The sequence below is a fragment of the Atractosteus spatula genome, chromosome 8 (genome assembly GCF_055471065.1).
Source record: "Atractosteus spatula isolate fAtrSpa1 chromosome 8, fAtrSpa1.hap1, whole genome shotgun sequence".
In the NCBI taxonomy this organism is placed as follows: Eukaryota; Metazoa; Chordata; class Actinopteri; order Semionotiformes; family Lepisosteidae; genus Atractosteus; species Atractosteus spatula.
Window position 1 is genome coordinate 57,667,163 of NC_142713.1, and position 19,922 is coordinate 57,687,084.

The 19,922-nt window shown below is 42.9% G+C and overlaps 1 protein-coding gene across 3 annotated transcripts in view; it reads left to right on the forward strand.

Moving 5' to 3' along the window:
* Positions 1 to 4,330: 4,330 nt before the first annotated feature.
* plekhg7 (pleckstrin homology domain containing, family G (with RhoGef domain) member 7) overlaps positions 4,331 to 19,922 on the forward strand; it is a 35,029-nt gene continuing 19,437 nt past the window's right edge. For all 3 annotated transcript variants that reach the window (XM_088923063.1, XM_088923061.1, XM_088923062.1), the window contains exons 1-3: positions 4,331 to 4,648; positions 5,411 to 6,235; positions 7,353 to 7,375. In XM_088923063.1, coding sequence (XP_088779189.1) covers positions 5,561 to 6,235; positions 7,353 to 7,375 — 698 coding nt within the window. In that variant the 5' untranslated portion in view covers positions 4,331 to 4,648; positions 5,411 to 5,560. The remainder of the gene's footprint in view (positions 4,649 to 5,410; positions 6,236 to 7,352; positions 7,376 to 19,922) is intronic.

A 19,922-nucleotide genomic window follows, 5' to 3' on the forward strand; every position in this document is an offset into this window, starting at 1 on the left:
CGGGAGGAAAACGTGTCTGTGTACAATGGTTCCCGCACCTTCAGCGAGGACATCATCGCCAGAAGGAGGCCAAGCGTATCTGCACTTGGTGCTTGTGTTCTCGGTACAGATATCCGTACACAAAACGAGAATTGATTAACCGTATTAGAGTAATATATATTATATATATTATAATTGATATACATCAATTTCCCTACGTGTTTAATACAGTCTTATCTATCCATAATATATGTATTTTTTATTTGTAATATACACAGTACTCAATGTAACGTTATGTACAGTATTTTTACACTGTCCAAAAAAGTATTTTGCTATGTGTGGCTTTCATTTTCTCTTATAGATAAGGGTTACACTATACGTTATTATTTTATTTATTTATTAGTATAATGTTTAAAATGATCATCACTCACACACATACTGTACAAGCTTGCTTTCTCTCACACAAAATATGTATTATTAATTTTCAATTTTTAAGTGTTTCTACAATGTTTCAAGCAAAGGTACATTACATTGAACGTCCCTGGGAAATATCTACGTCCTTCCAGTCTCCTCCTACCCTTTAAACGTTATTCCCAGTTTGACGTCCCCTTTTTTCGGTCCTCATTAAGGATATAAAACGGGGACTCCTTGTGAATACTGTACAGTTTCCGCTCCCTCTCATCTTGCTTTGTGGCAAATGAATACTACACTCCTGTAACCAAAAGGGCAGTAAACCCCCTGCCTTGTGAACTCTTTCACACTGTGTTTGGGGCCGATTCGCCACAGTGCTAAATATATGTCTCATGTGCACAGATTTGCAATTTGGTAGGGATTGTATCCATTCTGACATTTGTTTTTGATGATACAACAAGTCATTTTCTCGTGTGCTTGCAGATGGGCATAATCACAAGTTCACGTTTATTTGTCATTGCAGCCATATACAAGTATACAGTGGAACGAAATATCGTTCATCCTGGTCCACGGTGCAAATACAGACAGGACACTGACATAGACATTGTAGACAGCATTCACATAGTGCAAAGTGCAAATAGTGCAAATTACAAGGTGAATACAGAATACAATATACACAACACACTGGGGGGATTGAAACCCTCTTTCTGGAATTGGAGTGGGTGCAAGTAGATTCCAGGGTGTTGAGGAGCCTGACACTTTCTTGGCTAGGGAGGTGGTACTGAGGGACCAAGTGAGGTCGTCTGTAATGTGTACACCAAGAAACGTGGCGCTTCTAACTGTCTCCACAAGGGAGCCGTTGATGTGCAGTGGGGAGTGATACTCTCTCGGTCACATACCGTACACCTGAGACTCAATGACACAAATCTGCTGTTACAGGAGCTTGACCTACGCCTGAGGAAGAGGTTTCTGGAGCTCTGGCAGAACTCTGAAGTTATTTTCACAAACCATTTCCATTTGTCAGGAAGCGAGGTATGATTTTGATAGTACTCAAGAAAAAAAACCCCAAGAAAAAACATTACCTCTTAAAACATGACAGAATGTTTCAAACTGTTGTTTAGTGAAAGAGAAATAAGTGGCAGAAGTGCTTTGTAAGACTGATTTGTGGAAATACCATAAACATGCTGATCAGATTGATTGGCTATTGCCCTCTGTAACATGTCTCAGGGATTCAGATCAGGAGATCCTTTTGAAAAACCTTATTATGATCAGTGATGAGCCTTAAGAATTGTAGACTAAAATGAAACTTGTGCAACTGCTTCATTACAAGGTCTGATAACTAGACTCCACTTCTATTCTTAATAGTGGTGAAGGTATTGGGATTATATAAAGGTCTGTTCTTTCAGTGCAAGGTTGTAATTATTTCTTAAACATTGCAATTATTTTAAACAGGTATTCAAATTCAGAAATACAATTTTTATTTTGAAAATCAAATAGATATTAGAATAACTTACTTGAATTTCATATCAATATACAGTGTAGAGTGTTGCCATATTAAACACTATATATTATGTGTATGATGAACTTTGTGAGTCTTACTGTACTGTATGTAGCATTTCTAAAGGCATTGAGTTATATCATTCATTTTATTCTTTTATAGAATGCATTTGTTCCTAAACTGTTCTAGTCAAAATTCTGAATGCCTAATCATGGGTTTCACTCATTTGTAGCAAATAAATGTTTTTTTGATAAATAATGAAAATATCCCCCAAGAATTGCTGTCTGGGCAAGAATATGTTCATTTGAAAACACAGTATTTGGATACCCATTTGTTCAGAAGGTACTGTACAAGCAGGAATCCTTACAATAACTTAATGCGAACAGGATTTATTCCTCATTCTGGAAAAAAAAAATCCCCCTTCTGTATTACCCCTTATTTCTCTTGTTTTTTAATTCTTTATTATAATTCTGAGCATGAGCACTGATCCCATAAATCAGTTATTGTTTCTCAATCTTGGTGGAAAGCAACTTAAATAGTACCTGCAGTAACTTCACATGGATGTTGTGATGTTTTGATATATCCATGTTGTGCATTAAACTATATTATTGAAATACTTTCAAGAGTTTCAGTTTCAAATTAGAAAGTGATAAATGGGGTGAGATCAAAGTCAACAACACTATGGTAGACAGACATGGCTTTAGTTGAAAAAAACATGTTAAGAGAGAGTATTTTAATAATTTTGATTTTAATAATTGTTCCTGGACAAATGTACAAGATGTGACCTTAAAGCCTCTGAAAATTATCTGATTTTTTTATTTTGTGTTCATTTTGTCTTTTTATTCACAGCCATATATCTAAGAACTAGATATAGGAAGGTACTGTGATTTTAATTTATTGTTCACACACAGAACTGCTACATATATCAAGGATAAGATTTACCATATAATAAAAGCTCCACATACTGTACCAGTAAAATGAATAGAATTTGAATTTTCCGGTGAATTGTTTTTGGTGTTTTGTTAAACAAGCATGCTAAAATGAGTATTGCATTAGAAATTACACCAGCCAGAGGGTATGGTGTGGGGTATACGCCTAACGATTAGACACAGGTGCTTGCTTTCTTACGGGACAGCGAGCTGACAGTCTGTAAATCAACCATTAGGAATGGGGAAGCCAACAGACTGCTCAGACAACAGCACCAGCTGTCTCGAGTTACAGAGCGCCTGACAACTCCTCTTTTGAAGATTTCCTCCATGCACCATGTTCTTTGCTGTTGTAGTTATTTTCTTGTTCTAAGATACATAGTGTTCTTACAGTGTAGCCTGCCTTGTCTCTTTTAGCATCCCCTTAACTCACTTTGGGTTGTTTGTCAGCTAAAGCTGAGTCTTTGCTACAGTACAGTATGTTGCTGTAAGTGCAACATGGGTAAATTTGATTGCTGGCAAAATCCAGGTGCAGTGTAATGTATCTGCTTTGAGATGGGTACATCGTAGGAGCATAGCTGTCACTTATCTGGAGCAAGAGGCAGTCAAGAAAAACAAGAACTTTTCTTGCGCTCCTCACCACTGTGATAAGGGAAATGGTACAAAGAAATTCATGAGTCAACTTGTTCGCTGACAGTGTGCGTCTCACAAGCGCATGAAGGATCTGCGCTCTGAAAAATGTCAGGCATGAGATTCTTTGCTATTGAAATAATTTGTGTTGCAAAGCCCAGTATCCACACAGTAACAAAGCATAAACTATTTTATTGCCTTTATTCAATAGCAGTTTTAAACCACCACCTAAAAGTGCAAAATAAATTGTTTTTTTATTTTTATTTGAAGTATAAGGCTGCGGCATTGCTGTTTCTCTTGCGGCAGGTAAGATATTTTATATAGCGTGTATAAAAGAACTATCGATTTAGCTGAATTTCTAGTAATCCTTTCCATAACTACTATTACAGCAGGTTTTATTTTTTAAACGCGTTACAGTAGGTAGCCTCGCCTCCTGTCAGAAAACCCTAAGAACGTAACATTATTCCGATCCAATAGTTTTAGAAATAACTGATTAAAAGGACAACTTTTAAAGCAGACTATGCAGTCTGTAATTTTGTGCCATGCTGTTTTAGAAACAAAATGGAATTTCTACAGCAGAACTGCACTTAGTTTTATAGCACTTTTTTTTAAAGCTGTGTAATCGCTCCCAAGTCCTACAATTTAAAGTATTTTTATAAGGATGTTTTCTGACACAACAGATTTCCTCTCCACGCTTTCAGAGAAGTTGATAGATGACAGAACGTCCAGCAAAGTCTCCCTTGGACTGCTCGCCCTTTTCTTCAAACAGAAAAAGTGCAGCGAATATAAAAGTATGGATCCGTTATGCCCCACCTTATCCTTCCCCTTAACTGAATGACGTCAACATATCTTAGTACTTTATTGGAACAATAAAGGGACACTGGTTAGTCCTGTTGTTGTCCAGATAGGCAATGTTACAGAGGTGTCCTTTCCAGCAGTGGCTACCACATGCATGAATCATCCACACTATCTACTGTAGTTATTAATTATGCAGAGATCGTTTAACCTACTAAGCATAATTCCACAGCTACTCCGCATCCCCGACCTTTGGCTTGTGAGGGAAGTAAATGCCCCAACACTGAGAGATCCGACAGACTCTCGGCGACTTCGCTGCGCTCTGGAGGCGCCGTGTGGGGTTCGCTTCAAACAGAGACGCTGCGGTCCACAGAGCGATTCTTCTTTAACGCTGGAATTGTAAACTACCGTAAGTTTCTCTTTGTTCTCTTTACGTGTCATGTTTTTGTGGTTGTGTATTGTGGTTTTGAGGAAAAATATGAGTTAACAAGATCATACATGGCTAAAACGTTTTTTATTCTCAATTGAACACACATGCGCGCACATTCAGTTCAGTACATACACTACATGGCATTATCGAACACACAGCAATGAAATGCCATGAGCTTTATTTTCATCATTAATATTTGATGGCTTCGTTTCCTGAAATATATCCCATTCCTTGATATAAAAGATCTGCCACCACAACTTTCAGCATTCAACATACTGTACACGCATCTGTGTCTTACATAGGTTTGCGCATTAGTTCAGTTACTGAGTTGCGTTCAGTTTAGTAAGTTATTGAGTATGCTGACATTTAAGGGAACCCTCACTCCAGGAAGAATATAAACGCAAGGTGTCGGAGATCCCAACGCATTAGTGACACCTTGTGGTCCCCAAATGTTAAAATGTAACAACGTGCCCGAGTAGAAATATTTGCAGGGGGTTGCGGATTAAAAAAAAAGTTTTTTCTAATGAGTGCCACAACGTTTAATTAATTGGGCCACAGTATCTTACAGTAAACGGCGCGGTGGTTAATCTTTTAGACAGCCCGGCGTGTCAAAACAAATTCAACTGCCCTGACAAAGCTGAAGGGCTGAAGGCGAGCCCAGCGTGACTATCCCCACATTAAGAACACAGGTGGATGCTGTCATAATGATCGTTTCACTAAAGCTTTTTCAATTGTTCTCAGGAATGTGCCTGGGAAAACCCCGACGCATGACAGCATCTGAAGAGATGAAAAGGTGGAACTGAAGTCTCACGAAAATAAAAGCCTCGCCACTCCTTACTCTTTCAAAACGGCATCATGCCTTCTGGCGCGGAGTGTCTGCGGTGAAACAGGATGCAGCAGCCGGCGGGGGAGATTGAAAACGCACAGGACTTTGACGAAGAGCCGGGCTGGACTCTCTGTTCATGGCAGGATCCGAACGAAGGGTCGGCGGGGCGCTCCAGTGCCCAAACCCAAACCAGCCCCGTTCTCACCGAGGACAAGGAGACCCAGACCTGCAATCCCGTGGTGATGAGACTGGCATCTTCCAAACTGAAGAGCACCTCCCCGGTGGAAGAGGACAACAGAGCCCTCACGCCACTCTTCCAATTCGACAGACAAGCCCCTGCCAGGATTTCCACCTCCCCCACCCTCAGGAGAATGAGAAGAAGCATCAGACGCCCCCCGCTGGATTTCAGTGACCCTGGGAAGACAAACAGCACAAAGGCAGAGACTCCACTGGGTCTCGTTCCTCACTCAAAGAGCTCGGACAGCATAACACATCTTATTATTCCCCGATCACCTGCATACAGACACAAATCTCCGTTGGCACATAGTCTGCCCTCCTCTTTAGGCGTCGCTGCAGGTTTCACCGAAGACCATGAGTCTGGTCTATCCCCATCCAGTGACAGCAGCGAGGGACTCAGTACAGGCGGGCTGGGAAATGGGCTCGTTTGCAGGAACCCGGAGTCTCGGGCTGTAAGAGAAAGTTCCAGTAGAAAGGGTGACATTGCGGATGACTCGAATGAGGTAATTCCTGTTAGGTAGGCCCTAAATCTGTTGGATTTATAATAGGTTGTCTGTTTATTCCATAAAGTCATTAAAGATTCTGCCACTTTAAACTATCTGCTTAATTCAAGGTCTTGAATAGAGTTGGGGGCAGGATTTGTGTAGAATTGTACAGAATTTGTGTGTTCTGATTGTAAACCATGGACTTGGCCATGATAAAGTTGGTTAGTCAACAGGATCTGTTGGAGAACAGAACTGGAGATTACCCCATTATCAGGGAAATAGAGGTTCAGGGCCAAGATGGATACACAAGTTCACCTTGCCGTTACGTCGTGGAGACAGTTTGAAATATGGCAGCACTTGGGAACAAGAACATACAGCACATATCGCAGAGAGCCACCATATCCTGGAACCCTTTCCTCTGCTCATACCAGACCTGTCAGGGTAGCCAGCCCATGAAGAGTGTTATGACTCAGCAGTTCCAACACTACTCACATGACTCAGCAGTCCTAAACAAACACTGAGCTTCAACATGACACAGGTCCATGATTGTTGTGGAGGGTTTCCAGCTGTGCTCGTAACAAGGTCCCTTCACTGGAGAAACCCTGCAGGAAAGGGGCTGTTTGCTTGAGGCAGGCTGATGAAATGTGACTGCATAAATCTGTGTCTGTGTGCAGAAAACTTATAAGGTCAAATTTCCAGGTTTTAAAGGTGGGCTCAGTTCCAAACACATTTTATTTTAAATTATCTATGTGAGAAAGAGAAGGCAGTGGTCTAGCCTGGAGACCTCAGGCTTCTGAAATGATTCTGCTAGCACACATAGCAGTTGGTATTGGAGCGCAAAAAGTAAATCTCTCTATGTGCAGTATCTGTATATGCTTTAATACACACGTTCAGTATACTCAAGACAAATACATGGCTTGTTATTACTAATGCCTGTTTTTAAATGAAGATTAGTAAACATGGAGATATATTTCCACCTGAAAATCATAATTCTTTTTTTCGTTTAAACATTCACTGGAGTTCCTGTTGTATAGTTGTCCCACAAAACACTTTGTTTAAAATGATTGTGTCACTTCTGACCTGAGAAAAGTGTTCAGACATCAGTACTTAAATCATTTTATCTTCCTTCTCATAGGTGAATGAACCCATCCAGAAAAGGTAAGTGAGCAGAATTTAGTAAAATTTAGATGCTTTGAACATTCTGTTTCTGTCAATTTAAAAATATGTTTTGAAGAACTTTCGCTCAATATGAAGAATGCAAAAGGAGGAGGAGTTGGAGGAACTCCACAGTACCAGATCCACTAGACCTGTTTGATAGCCATCTGGCCCACACATATGAAACATAAAAAAACGCTGAGACAGTAATATCTGATTTCTGACATTCACTGATCTATCAACTCTGTTAATCACAACCAAAAGCTGGTCAGAATGAACTGAATGCTCTTGTGCAGCAGTTGTTTGTACTATGCCCTTTATTTTGTAATCAAATGGATTCCCCAAATCAACAAAACATTTTACCTTCTTAATTTTTTAAAGTCCCAAACTCAGAGTTTATCAAGAGGACAGACCAAGATTCAGTGGAAAGAGCTGATCGCAATCGTTTTGAATTGAATTTGTATGTAAATTCTGCAAAATACAAGAGTGCACAAAGATCCATTGTTTTACAAAAAACACTGATGGTTTGCAAGGAGATGGCTGTGTCCAGTAAATGCTCACTGTTCTCTGTACTGATTATTCCACGGTCAACACTGAGAATGAGCTGAAATACCTTGCTCAGCTGTGTGTAAAAAGAAATGGGCTCATTAACATTGTGTGGATTAATCAGGCCATACACAACCTGACAAATAGCCTTTGTTATATTTTATTAAATGACAGTATTACATTTTCTTTTCCCATAATTATTTATTGGTACTTTGTCCTACATCTCTTTCATCTGAATTATTTCAGTAGTCATTTGAAAAGCATTAGTTTATTCATGCGTTTGTTATAGTGTTCCAAATCAAGATGTGGCAGCTTCGTATTCCAGTGTTCTTGGTCCTTAGAGTTAAACCTTTATTAGGTTTAGAGCATACTTCTTTTGGCTATAGTGATAAAACATAGATGAGCCCTTCTTTTTTAAACTACTGTTAAATTGTTCAGAAGCTACAGTGCATTTTCTTTGTGATGTGCAGATGTAGTTGTAGAGTACATTTGTTCTTTCTTTTTGAAGACTGTGAACAAAAATAGGATGATTAAATGCTCAGATGGCGTGAGCACATAGTGACATTCATGATTAGCCCCCACCACAATTCTGAAGGTGGACCGTTTGGCCATTTCAAACATTCCTTCTGCAATGCTAATGCTAATATTTGCAGATTCTTTGTGCATTGACCTTTTGTTTCCATCTAACAAGTTCGTTTGAGCAATGCAACGGAAATCTGTGAATAATAGAAACCAAAGTGGGATCGTTGGCGTGGAGTGAGAAGGTTAAATGTAGTTTTCTGAAGCAGAGAAATGTTAGTGTTAAAAGGTTAGTTTTACACCTTAGAAATGAGGGTCTCTTCTCTGTTCAATACCATATGTGTCACATAGTGACAATGTTTGTGTTTAAAGCAAACACTTGAGCAGTTAGAATGAGTGGTAATGACTGGTTACATTATAAATAGAATTATCCTATTTTTTTGTTTACTTTTACCTTGAAGTTTACCTTTACTTTGAACTTGGGCTTCATTATTTCCCCAAAGTCAATGACCTGCATTTTCTCAGGGAAAGTGAATTGCAAATGATAGTTTCTCAAGACCTTGCAGTGCCTTTTCCTTTGAATTCAGTTCAGGTGACATGTTGAGATGGTGTCTGTGATCATGGCTGCGTAGATCCTGGGTTCAGTTCTGAGTTTGCCAGTTCTTCTCATGTTTCAGAAATTATTTTTAAGGTCCACTGCTTTCCTTCCATCTTCCAAAGACAGACAGAGCAGGTTCAGTTTAGCTAAACAGTCTAAACTTTCCTAATTATTCTGCCCTGTGGTGGACTAACATTCCAGGAGAGCAGCAGTACGTCCTGGTCCTGTTTTGCTGACAGCAGTAAGTAATGCTCTGGACTCATAACTGGAAGGTTGTGGGTTCAAATCTCAGGTAGAACTGCTGTTCCATCCTTGACCAAGTTACTTTACTCAGATTGCCTCAGCAAGATGCCCAGCTATATAAACGGGCATGACATGTAAACTGCTTTGGATAAATGTCATGCAGATAATGTAAGATGAATGCATGAAATTAATTATGAGGTACTGTTCCTGATAATGTTTATTCCCTTCTTCCTTTAAGCCTTAAGAAAGTGTGCTTAGTGATGATAAGATCGCTGGAAGAGAAGAACGACCCCCTTTTGTTTGTAACCTTTCTGTTGATCTTGCTCGTTAGTAGCTTACTGTATGTTCCAAGGGACATTGGGGCTCACACCGCTACTCCTATGCTATGAATAGTGTAGACATGTAGAACGGAAGTTTTTAGCATCTCGTCTGAAAGACAGCACTCCTGTAGCACAGTTTCCCCATTCACTACACTGAGGCTGGGGTTTGAAAATACTGGTCCGGTGGTCACCACAGTGTACCTTAGCGGTCTCCAATCCGAGTTCAATACTTGGCATAAAGGGAACGTTTCCGCAGGTCATTCCTCCCGGCGGCTGTCAGGGTGTTTAATGCTGCCCTAGGCTGGGACTGTTAGCCCTTCATTTACTCGTTTATGGACAGCACGTTGCTCCATTGTACTTTTTTTTTTGGACACTCAATCTGTATATACCGATGCACACCTTGCACATATTTTTTTGCTTGTCTTGGGCTGGACTTCTGTAACACATCAATTTCCCTTCGGGATCAATAAAATCTATCTATCTATCCTGCTAGTTACACGGAACGCGATTGGGAGAGCTCAAACAATTAAAAGACATACAATACAAAGCAAAGCCAATAATAAACAGCACCCACCCAACACATCTTCACATACAGTACCATCCAAAACACACACCAGTAATCAAATCAAATCGAAGTGAGACCAGCTAAAATAACAATGAGCAATGCACAAATTGCACAATCAAAATGCAGAGTTCATGCATCGCACAGTTTCTGGGTAGGTGCTGTGAAGTCTCACTAGTAACCCAGTACTGACCTGGAGCAGCCTTCCTTATCTCCTGAGATCTACAGGGATGACTTTTTTTTTCCTAGTTGAACATGTAGAATTTACAGCGGTTCCTTATGCAAGAGTTGTAAACTACAATAAACTGTGCTGCTTTGCTTGTATTTCTGCTCCGTGTTATTGAGCTGCCTCTCCTGACTTTTTAAACAGGAACAAACTTTTTTTAATTGAAAGTAGAGCCTTGGCACCAGTTTAGGAAAAAAATAAAGCAAGCCCAAAGCAGAGAAGAATGCATCTCTACAGGCCTGCTTGACCTTTCCTTACTGATAACCCCTTGCCAGATCTTAGCGTTGCCAGCTAGGGTTGTATCCACCCAGGATATGGCTCCTCAAGGCAGTCCGCATGTACAGCGAGGGATTGTAAAAACTACAGGCAAAACACATCATCGCTTATTAAGCAAATGCTAATCTCACATTTCCCAGGAGTATCAGGTTGAAAAGCAACTTAATAACACCTGATTTAGGCTTTCCCTGAAATAGCCTGTTGATGTATTGTATACCTATGTAACTTGTGCGGAAAACATTTTACTGGCTTAGAAAAAGACTTGCGTATGTAGGTGAAATTCATTCACTTTAATTTGCTAATGCAAGAATAAGGGAGTCCAAATAGTCGTTTTCTCTTAGTTACTTTATGGCTGATAAATAAAGATCAATACATATTTATCTTTTTAGGCAGAAGGTACATACTAAGGCCTCCCATGTCGCTGAGCCAGTAAAGGTGCTTACTTAAGTGCAGGTGGCTCTATGGTCACGGGTTCGAGGCTGGGTCACCTCTCTAACTGATTCTCCAAGTGGAAGAGTGTTGTTGAGGGTCATCTGGGTTTAGCTGGTCGGGGCCATCTTGGCTCTCAGCGAGCACAGCGACCCCTGTGGCCCCCCTGAGACTTGCAGACATGCACCGCCATTGGAGAGGGTTGTAGTTGGAGCTTTTCACATTATCAGAGGCCAGTGCACTGAAGAATTATTGTCTTTGTCCATGTCTCATCCTGGGCTAGGTTATGGGGTTCAGTTTTGCAGAGTAAAACTGGAGCTATCTTTGAACTTTTTATAGGATTCGGTGTTATCTATAAAAATGTGTCAGCTGTAATTGTCTCCATATAGTGCCGATTTACCATGCCTTAGTGATTCAGTGTTTGGGATCTAAAGAAATAAGAGGAATATACTGCAGCTCGTATAAGGACACTGATGGAAAGACATTGCACTTTTAAATGGAAAATGAATCTAATATTCAAGAAAATCTTCTTGAAATCTTCCACGATGATCTCGTTGAACCTATGTGTTACACTCTGTAATGCAGTATCAGCACACTTTGATGTCTTGAAGGGAAAACAATAGTAGCAATAAGATACTTTCATGAGGAATGACAGCAGCCGAAAGCTTGGGAGAAATTAGAATCGTTTATTGGGATGTGGAGATTTGGCGTAACCCGCTTGGCTGAGGGCCAACCTCCCGGCTGTTGGACGGGAAGGATAGGACCCCCATGCGACCAATTGGGTAGCTGCAAAGGTGGAGAGGGGGTGGAGGAGGGATGCAGAAAACGAACGAGGAAGAGGAGAGGGTGACGTTGTTATATATGGAGACCGGTTGCTTACGTCAGAATTAGTGAGAATCGCAGCAGCCGTGTCGAATGAGCGCGGCTGCCTTCATTCCTCCCGAACTTTCATTAAAAACTCCATTTCACAAGGAATGACAGCAGCCGAAAGCTTGGGAGAAATTAGAATCGTTTATTGTGATGTGGAGATTTGGCGTAACCCGCTTGGCTGAGGGCCAACCTCCCAGCCGTTGGACGGGGAGGATAGGACCCCCAAAAGAACCAAGCGGGACCCCCAGTCACCAGTGCAGAAAAACAAAAACAAAAGATTATTGGACCAATTCAGCCGAGGAGAGAAAGTGCCTGTTTGGGGATACCAGGGTTAGTTTTAATGTATGCATGGTAAGCCTCGGAGGATCAATGGCCAAGTTGCTTGATGAGATACTCGGGTATGCCTTGGCGAGCGGCAGAAGACGTGGCCCCTGATCTAAAGGAGTGCCTGGAGAATTGTTCAGGAGGGTATCACGATACGGCCCTTCTCGTTTACGAACAGAGGGACAGTAGGCAAAGCTCCGGCAGAGGTGCGAAGATGTGCGTAATGGGATAGAGGCTCATAAGGGCTTATGTAGGAACAGAGTTTGAAATAATAGACGAGAGTGGCGGATCCGGGATGGTCGGTTTTGCTTTTCTTGAGATAGAAGGTCAGTGTATCGGAAGATAAGATGGAGATGTCAGATAATCAGGGTTGAGGAGAAGGATCGAAGGATGTGGAAGCAGCGGTAAGCTCGGAGCATCTCAGGAAGGTGAAGGATGCTAACAAGAATAAAGATTCAAGAGTGCGGTCGACCCGGGGTGAGTGGTAGCCTGACCTGAGAATGTAGATGCAGGATTCAAGGATGTCGGAGGTAAGTGGTGCGCGTAGATTCGGAAGTGGTTTTTCAAGCCGCTGAAAGCCTTTAAGAAGGAGAGTAATTTAAGGGTGGATGGATGAATTGATGTGTGAGAGAAATCCATTTAAGGCAGCAGAGGAATTTCATGATAGATTGGGATGAAGACCTTCCTTTGTTGATTATATGAACTACTGCATAGATGGCCGAATGGATGAGGACGGATTTTTGTTTCCAATTGTGGCCCCAAAGAGAAGCAGCAACGACAATTGGAAATATTTCTAACAAGGCCGATGACTGGTTGGCGAGAAAGATTGGAGAGAATTCAGGAGGCCAAGGGGCCGCAAACCATTGGCCTTTGTAATAGCTTCCGAAACCGACTGAGGGGGCTGCGTCTGTGAAAAGCTGGATGTCCTCGGGGTTAGAGAGGAGGTCATCGTAGAAGACATTTCATTCCAGTTGGCCAAGAGAAGCTGCCAAAGCCTGAGCTTGGATTTGCAGTCGGCTGAAAGGCTTACGTGGAGGTAAAGAGAGGGCACAGAAGAGGTGAGGTCGAGAAGGTAGACCGTCCTTGAGGAATGATACGCATGGCGTAATTGAGGTGGCCGAGCGGAGAGAGAAGTTCCCTCTTTGTGCAAAATTTGGCGGAAGAATAGATAGAGATGTACGTCTAGATCTTGTCGATTTTGTCAGGAGGCAGGGAGGCGGAGAAATTGATGGAATTGAGGGTGATCCCGAGGAATTGGATTATATGAGAGGGGCCAGTTGTTTTGTCCGTGGCAAGAGGTACCCCTAGTTTCCTAAAAACGGAAATAAGTGTGGAGGAGGGGTGTGAGGAAAGTCTATGGTAAGGAAATCGTCGAGAAGGTGGATGAGAAAAGGAAGCTTATAGTTATTCAAGAGGATCCAGCAGAGAGCTTCGGCTAAGGTACCGAAAATTTTCGGGCTACTCCTACGTCCGAAGGTAAGGCGGACTGCGAAGAACTTGTTCCGCCAATGAACTCCGAAGAGATGCCAGAAGTCTGGGTCAGGAGGCATAACTTTAACGGCACTGGAGATGTCGGCCTTAGCGAGCCAGGCACCCAGACAGACCGCTATACCAATGGGATTGATGTGGTTTGCAGGGAATGGGGGAGAGTCAAGTGGGCCGATCATGAAACCATTCTCGACTTCGGATGCTAGCAAGGAATCAACGGACTGGGGATCAGCGGTGGCAGATTGCAATTTTTTGCAAAAGACAGAGGAAGAAGGAAGTGTGCACAGGCTTGGTGAGAATCCGAAGGAAAGGCCGTCGAGTAAGATGTGGGTGGAAGAGGGGTTGGGGTGATGGAGCAGGTCGGAAGCAAGAGCGGGGATGTCGATTGGGGTAGACAGAAAGACCAGTAGTCTTTTGGGAACGCTGAAGGTGGAGCGAGCACGGAAGGGGGCGGGGGCAGGCAGAGCGAGCATGAGCTTCGCCGCAGAAGCTGCAAATATGAAGGAAGTGACGAAGGGGAGAGGTACGTGTCGAGGAATTGAAGATGTTGGAAATTTGTTGGCCTCTGATCATCACGATGGGGCGACCGCGAACATCTTTGGACCGGGAAGGTTTGAAGAAGACCTGGCGGGAGAATAGATGCTGTGGGGGAGAAGGGGCGGAGTCAGGGTTGAGCTTGCGGACGGTATCTGGGCAAAGATTTGATGAATGTGTCCAAGAGGAACAAAAGTCACAGGAAAGAGCTCGGATGCCGGTGAAAGTGCGGCAGTAGAGCTCAATGTCGAGAGCTCCCCAGTAGGTGCGCTGGTTCCGTTGGAGTATGCGGGCAGCGGCCTCGGCCGAGAACTGCTTATGGTAATCGTAGAACAGGGAGCCCTCGAAAAGGACAGATAGATCGGGGATGCTGTGCATGTAATCGTTCCTGACGACGTTCGGGAAAGGCGGAGCACATGATGTCGCAGAAAATGCTGAAAGCCAAGCAGAAGTCGGAAATTCGAAGGACTGAAGCAGAGTGAGGGTCAGAAGATTTGAGAGTAACGGAAATCGAGCCCCAGTCGACTGTTCTAGAATCGGAGTTGTAAGGGAGGAAGAGAGGAGGTGAGCTAGATTGACGTCCGCACCTCATAGAATTTGCTGCCGGAGTGGAAAGGGAATGGGAGGAGGACTAAACTTTAGTGTGTAAGGAGGAGCTGGGAGAGGAACGGCTGTTTGGAGAGGAAAGTCCTTAGTAAAGGGGAGATTGGAATCCAGGGCCGAAGGCATGGGATGACGGATGCCGTGTTGGACACCGGGGAAGGGAGAAGATGAGGAGGGAAGAAGAGCGGAAAGCAGATTGTGGTAGGAGGGGTTTGACGGATCTGGGGCCTGAAGCTCGGTGGCTTGGGATATGGAAGCCGAAGACTGTTGAGGAAATGAAGCAGGAGCGAAGGCTGCGTTAAGGACTGAGGAGGCTGCCGAGTCGTCTTGGACGCCAGGGGGTGGGGGAGGGTAAGGGCCGCCTGCTGGCTGAGCTGGGGGTCGTTTACTAGCTGGCCTTTGGGCCGTGGAGACAGCAGCAGGGGCCGAAAGAAAAGAAACCGGGGCCGAAGGCACCAAGCTGGCAGAGCTTGAGCTGTGTTGGACGCCGGAGGTAGAGACAGAAGAGTGTGCAGAAATTAGATTAAGCAGAGAAGGGGGTGGGGGAGGGGCGTGAGCCTGGGGCCTTAGACTCGGCAGCAAGGAGTTTAGGGAAGGAGGCTGGGTGGAAGAGGCTAGGTGCAGTTGTTCAGCAGAGGTATGGATTGCTTGGGGAAGAGACAGACATATCAGGACAAGACAAGACAGAAGACGCGACAGGCAGAGGCGCGGGCGGCCTTGGGGTCCTCACGTTGGGATGAGTGGCGGCGGCGCTGGTGATGTCATCAGAGTGTAGATGTTTCCTTGTGTAGACTGCGGTTAAATACAGGGAGAACGGAGCTTTTTTTTTTTGGAAGCGTTTCTTTTAAAATGGACGCCATGTTTTCGAAGTATCCTCTGGAGGCTTGCTACAGTCCGGTTGGAAATCGCGAGAGATGATCCAGGAGAAGGGGGAGCCGATGTGCGTGAAGCGCAGCGGCTGGGACATCCTCGAGAGAAGCGGGGGTTATTTGGAGACTTTGCCATGGAGGAACGGGAAGACTGGGTTTGTAATGAGAGAGGGACTACGACGGCGGAACGCAGTCTTCGGCAAGGAGTTGGATCTTGTGAGGACTGGCTGGGAGATGAGCGGCGCTGATGTAGCACGGCGGCTGAAGGAGGCGATGAGACGGAGGTGAGGGGAGCAGTGGGGGAAGGACTGGATGAGAGGGGTAGGGGAGTCTCCTGCGCTGCAGAAAAGGTCTTCATCGGAGCGTCGGATTTGTAGATCCATGAGAAGGGAGCACGGATTTGAGCTAGGCGAAAACGAACCATGCAGAAAACGAACGAGGAAGAGGAGAGGGTGACGTTAATATATATGGAGACTGGTTGCTTACGTTAGGATTAGTGAGAATCGCAGCAGCCGTGTCGAATGAGCGCGGCTGCCTTCATTCCTCCCGAACTTTCATTGAAAACTCCATTTAAGAGCTTTTGCACATGTAGCCTCAGGTTGCTTCTTAGAACCTCGTGGGAATCAAACAGTCTTAATAAAGAAAGTGAAAGGATCAGGAAGAAGATCATATTCAAGTGACAGACATAGGACAAGAACATAAGAAAGTTTACAAATAAGAGGAGGCAATTATTTGCCTGTTTTGTAGCTTGTAGGTAATTGATCCAAAGATCACATACTGAAAGAAGCCAGGGTTTCAGCTTCAGCAACATGACTTGCTAGCTGGCTCCACTCTCTCCCAGTGGTTTTGTCACGCCATAGCAGGCGGGAGTAGTTGGACCCTATGCGTAACTGTCTCCGATGGAGTCCAAGAGGAGAGTGAGGGCTTATATAAGGACGATGTCACGATCGTAATCCCTCCTCTTAAGGGTGTTATTTACATTTTTGATGATTTCATGCACCTGCCCCCAATCCTGCCCCTCCTTATTTAAGTTGGGCAATCTCTCTCCACTCTGGGCTCTTCATGGAAGACGGACGCCCGGAGGCCCGCCTACCATCAAGTCGCCCAACGTCCGCGGCTTGAGGGCATAGGCCTCCTATCGGCATCCTGACCCAGCTGAGTCCGGGACTCACAGCGCCTGGCCCCGTCATCCCGTTTTTATTCCCTGTCCCTGTACCGGATCCCGTTCCGGTTTTTAACTCTGTCTTGTCTTCGTCTCGGATGGATCAACCGAATTTGGACCTTGGACTTCACCCTGGATTTCCCCCTGGACTCCCTTGGACTTGTTTGCCATGGCCACGCCCCCCGAGCACCAGTTCACTGTCGTCACGCCCCCCCCCGTTTGTCAACCTGCCCTGATCCACGTCGTCTCCTCCCCGTTGTCCTTCTCCACTCACTTCCGGATTATACCGTCTGCATAGGGTCCAGAACTATGCTTCACAGGACCCTGGACCAGCTCCCGTTACAACGAGTGCGGTGTTAATTGGTGCGTGGGCGTTTACGAAGAGTAGTGCTCGTGAGAATGTGGGAGCGCTTGGGTATTTGTGTGCGATCTGTGACAGGTTTGGGTAGAAGTGCCTCCTACTCTCGGCACTGGCACTGAATCTAATACTCATGCTTCTTTTACATGGTGGCTGGATGAAAGATCTTCAGATCTATCAGATACTAGCAGCCACATGGGCTAGATGGGCCAGATAGTCTCCTCTTGTTTGTAACCTTTCATAAGCTCTTGTGTTTCGAGAGTGTTGTTAGTTTCACACATTTTACTGCGACCAGTGTCAGCCATCAGAACCAACAGCTGTACGCTGTGTGGCTGCCTCCTGCCTTCATGAGCAACCGTCAAATGGTTAAGAAAGTTTTAAAAAATAAGATTACTGTTCACTTCTGCCAGTGGATGTAAATAAATGTCTTGGGAGTATATTTTATATTTTAACCAACCTTAAGCCACAATCATGCCTGTCTTATCAGATATGACTCAGCTCACTTACAATAAGTTCTGCATCATAATTTGACTTTGTCAAGCTTTGTTGCTAAGTAATACCCATGTGTTATGTTTGCTGTTCTTATTTAACCTACAATGAATTATTTACACATTTGTAGAATATTTTTAAACTCTATGCTTTTAATTGGATTGTTTCACAATCCTTGTTTAGTATGTCAGTTTGAGTTCTGCACTTTGGTGTGAAGGTTTGTTTAACAGTAACATAGATGAGAAGAAAGAGTTACAATGACCTTCTACTCTCTATATAGTATTTCAAAATCTATTTTTTTATTTTACATCAACAGACTTGTAAAGCATACAGGTGTGGTTAGAGATGTCCACATTCTAAGTTCACAACCTTGAATATTTGTTATTGCCCTTAAATTATCAGCCCAGATACGTGTGTGGGTAATGTGGTAATTATATTTCAAAATTGTTCTCAACACTAGTTTGGAAATAGAAGTGCCAGTGTAAAATATTTAATTTTTCAATTATAAGGCATTTTTTAGTTGAAATTAGGAAGGGTTTGCTTTTTAAATCAATGTGTTTAATATAAATTTAGAATTTAACTTAATAACTTAAAAAATACTTTATTAATGTTTTTTTTCTGCTTTCAAACAATTTTAAATAGAGATCTTAATTTAAAATACAGGAGGCATGTACAAACATTTATGAATGTCTGTAGATACAAATATGGACATTAAATGGCACCTGAAGAAGGCTACACGGCCGAAACGTTGTGTTTTCTTTCTTCTTTTTTCAGCATGGAATAAACCTATTACTTGTCCCTTTGCAGCCTACGCATGCTGACGCAGCTACCCACCTGGGCATTAAATGTTTCACAATGCTGTAAATGTCAAGCTCTGGCTGTTTCTCTAGTGGAATTTAGGGAGTGTCAGATCTGGAACCTTCAGAGCAGTAGCTGGTGATACAGGCAGTGCCTGTGGCTTCAAGGCAGAGCACTGCTCTCTGTAGCCTCAGCAAGAAAGCAGCTCAAATGAAAATAAACTTTGCGAAATTCCAATACACTGGTCTTCAAAGCAGTTTTGATTTTTTATATTTCAAAAACTGTAAAACATTTAAAAACTATGGACGTTTCAAAGCAGAGTACCTGCTTTCTCTTTGTGCCACAATTGAGATGTCAACTCACAATGGTTTAATGGTGACTTGAATGAATACTTGTAAGTAAACGTCTGACTTCTAAATCTTCATTAACTTTCGGCAAAACCTGAAACATTTTAAAAATGCTGAGCCCAAATCCTAAAAGGAGTCTATCATTTCCTCTTGGTATGTACATAAGGTTGGCAGATGTTATAGAAGAGATGATTGTCCAGTGTCTCTACTTTTATGTATTTATATATGCAGTTTATACAAGACTCTTAGGAGTTTGAAATTCATACAAAAGCTGTAGACTTTATGCTATTAAAGGACTATATTAAAGGACTATATCACTAAAAGTAAATCACAACCTTCTTGTTGTATGATTGTAATTATGGTAATGTTTCATTGTTCTTTACTGATCATCTTGCTTTTTTGACTTACTTGAGCATCTTTGGGAGGAGCGTATTTGTTATGTTATTGAACATTTGTATATTTTCATATGCATTTGCTATTCCAGTTCCTTAGGTTTAATAAAAGGGTCACACAATCTGATCTTCTTTTAATAGAGGAGCTTGAACTGACCATTTTGATAAATTCTGCAGAAAAAGTCCAGAAGGATCTGCAGAACTTAAAAATGAAGTCCCTCTGGTTCTCCTGAATTCAAAGCAGAATGATGACTGTGTTTGGAGTTTCTGACACTGCTCTCAAATGGTTCAAGTCTAACCTCACTGATCGATGTCACTTTGTCTTTCTTGGCGGTTTTAGGTCTGAAATTGGACTCGTTAAGTCTGGTGTTCCTCAGGGGTCAATACTGGGCCCCCTACTTTTTAGCATTTACATGTTTCCACTTGGAGAGCTTTTAAGATCACATGGTCTCAACTATCACTTCTATGCTGATAATACTCAAATATACTGTACATCCATACCAAACCTGACACTGCTGTGGCTGTCTCTATTCTATCTAAATGCATCTTGGACATAAAAACTTGAATAACTCAAAATTTCCTTCATCTTAACTGTGA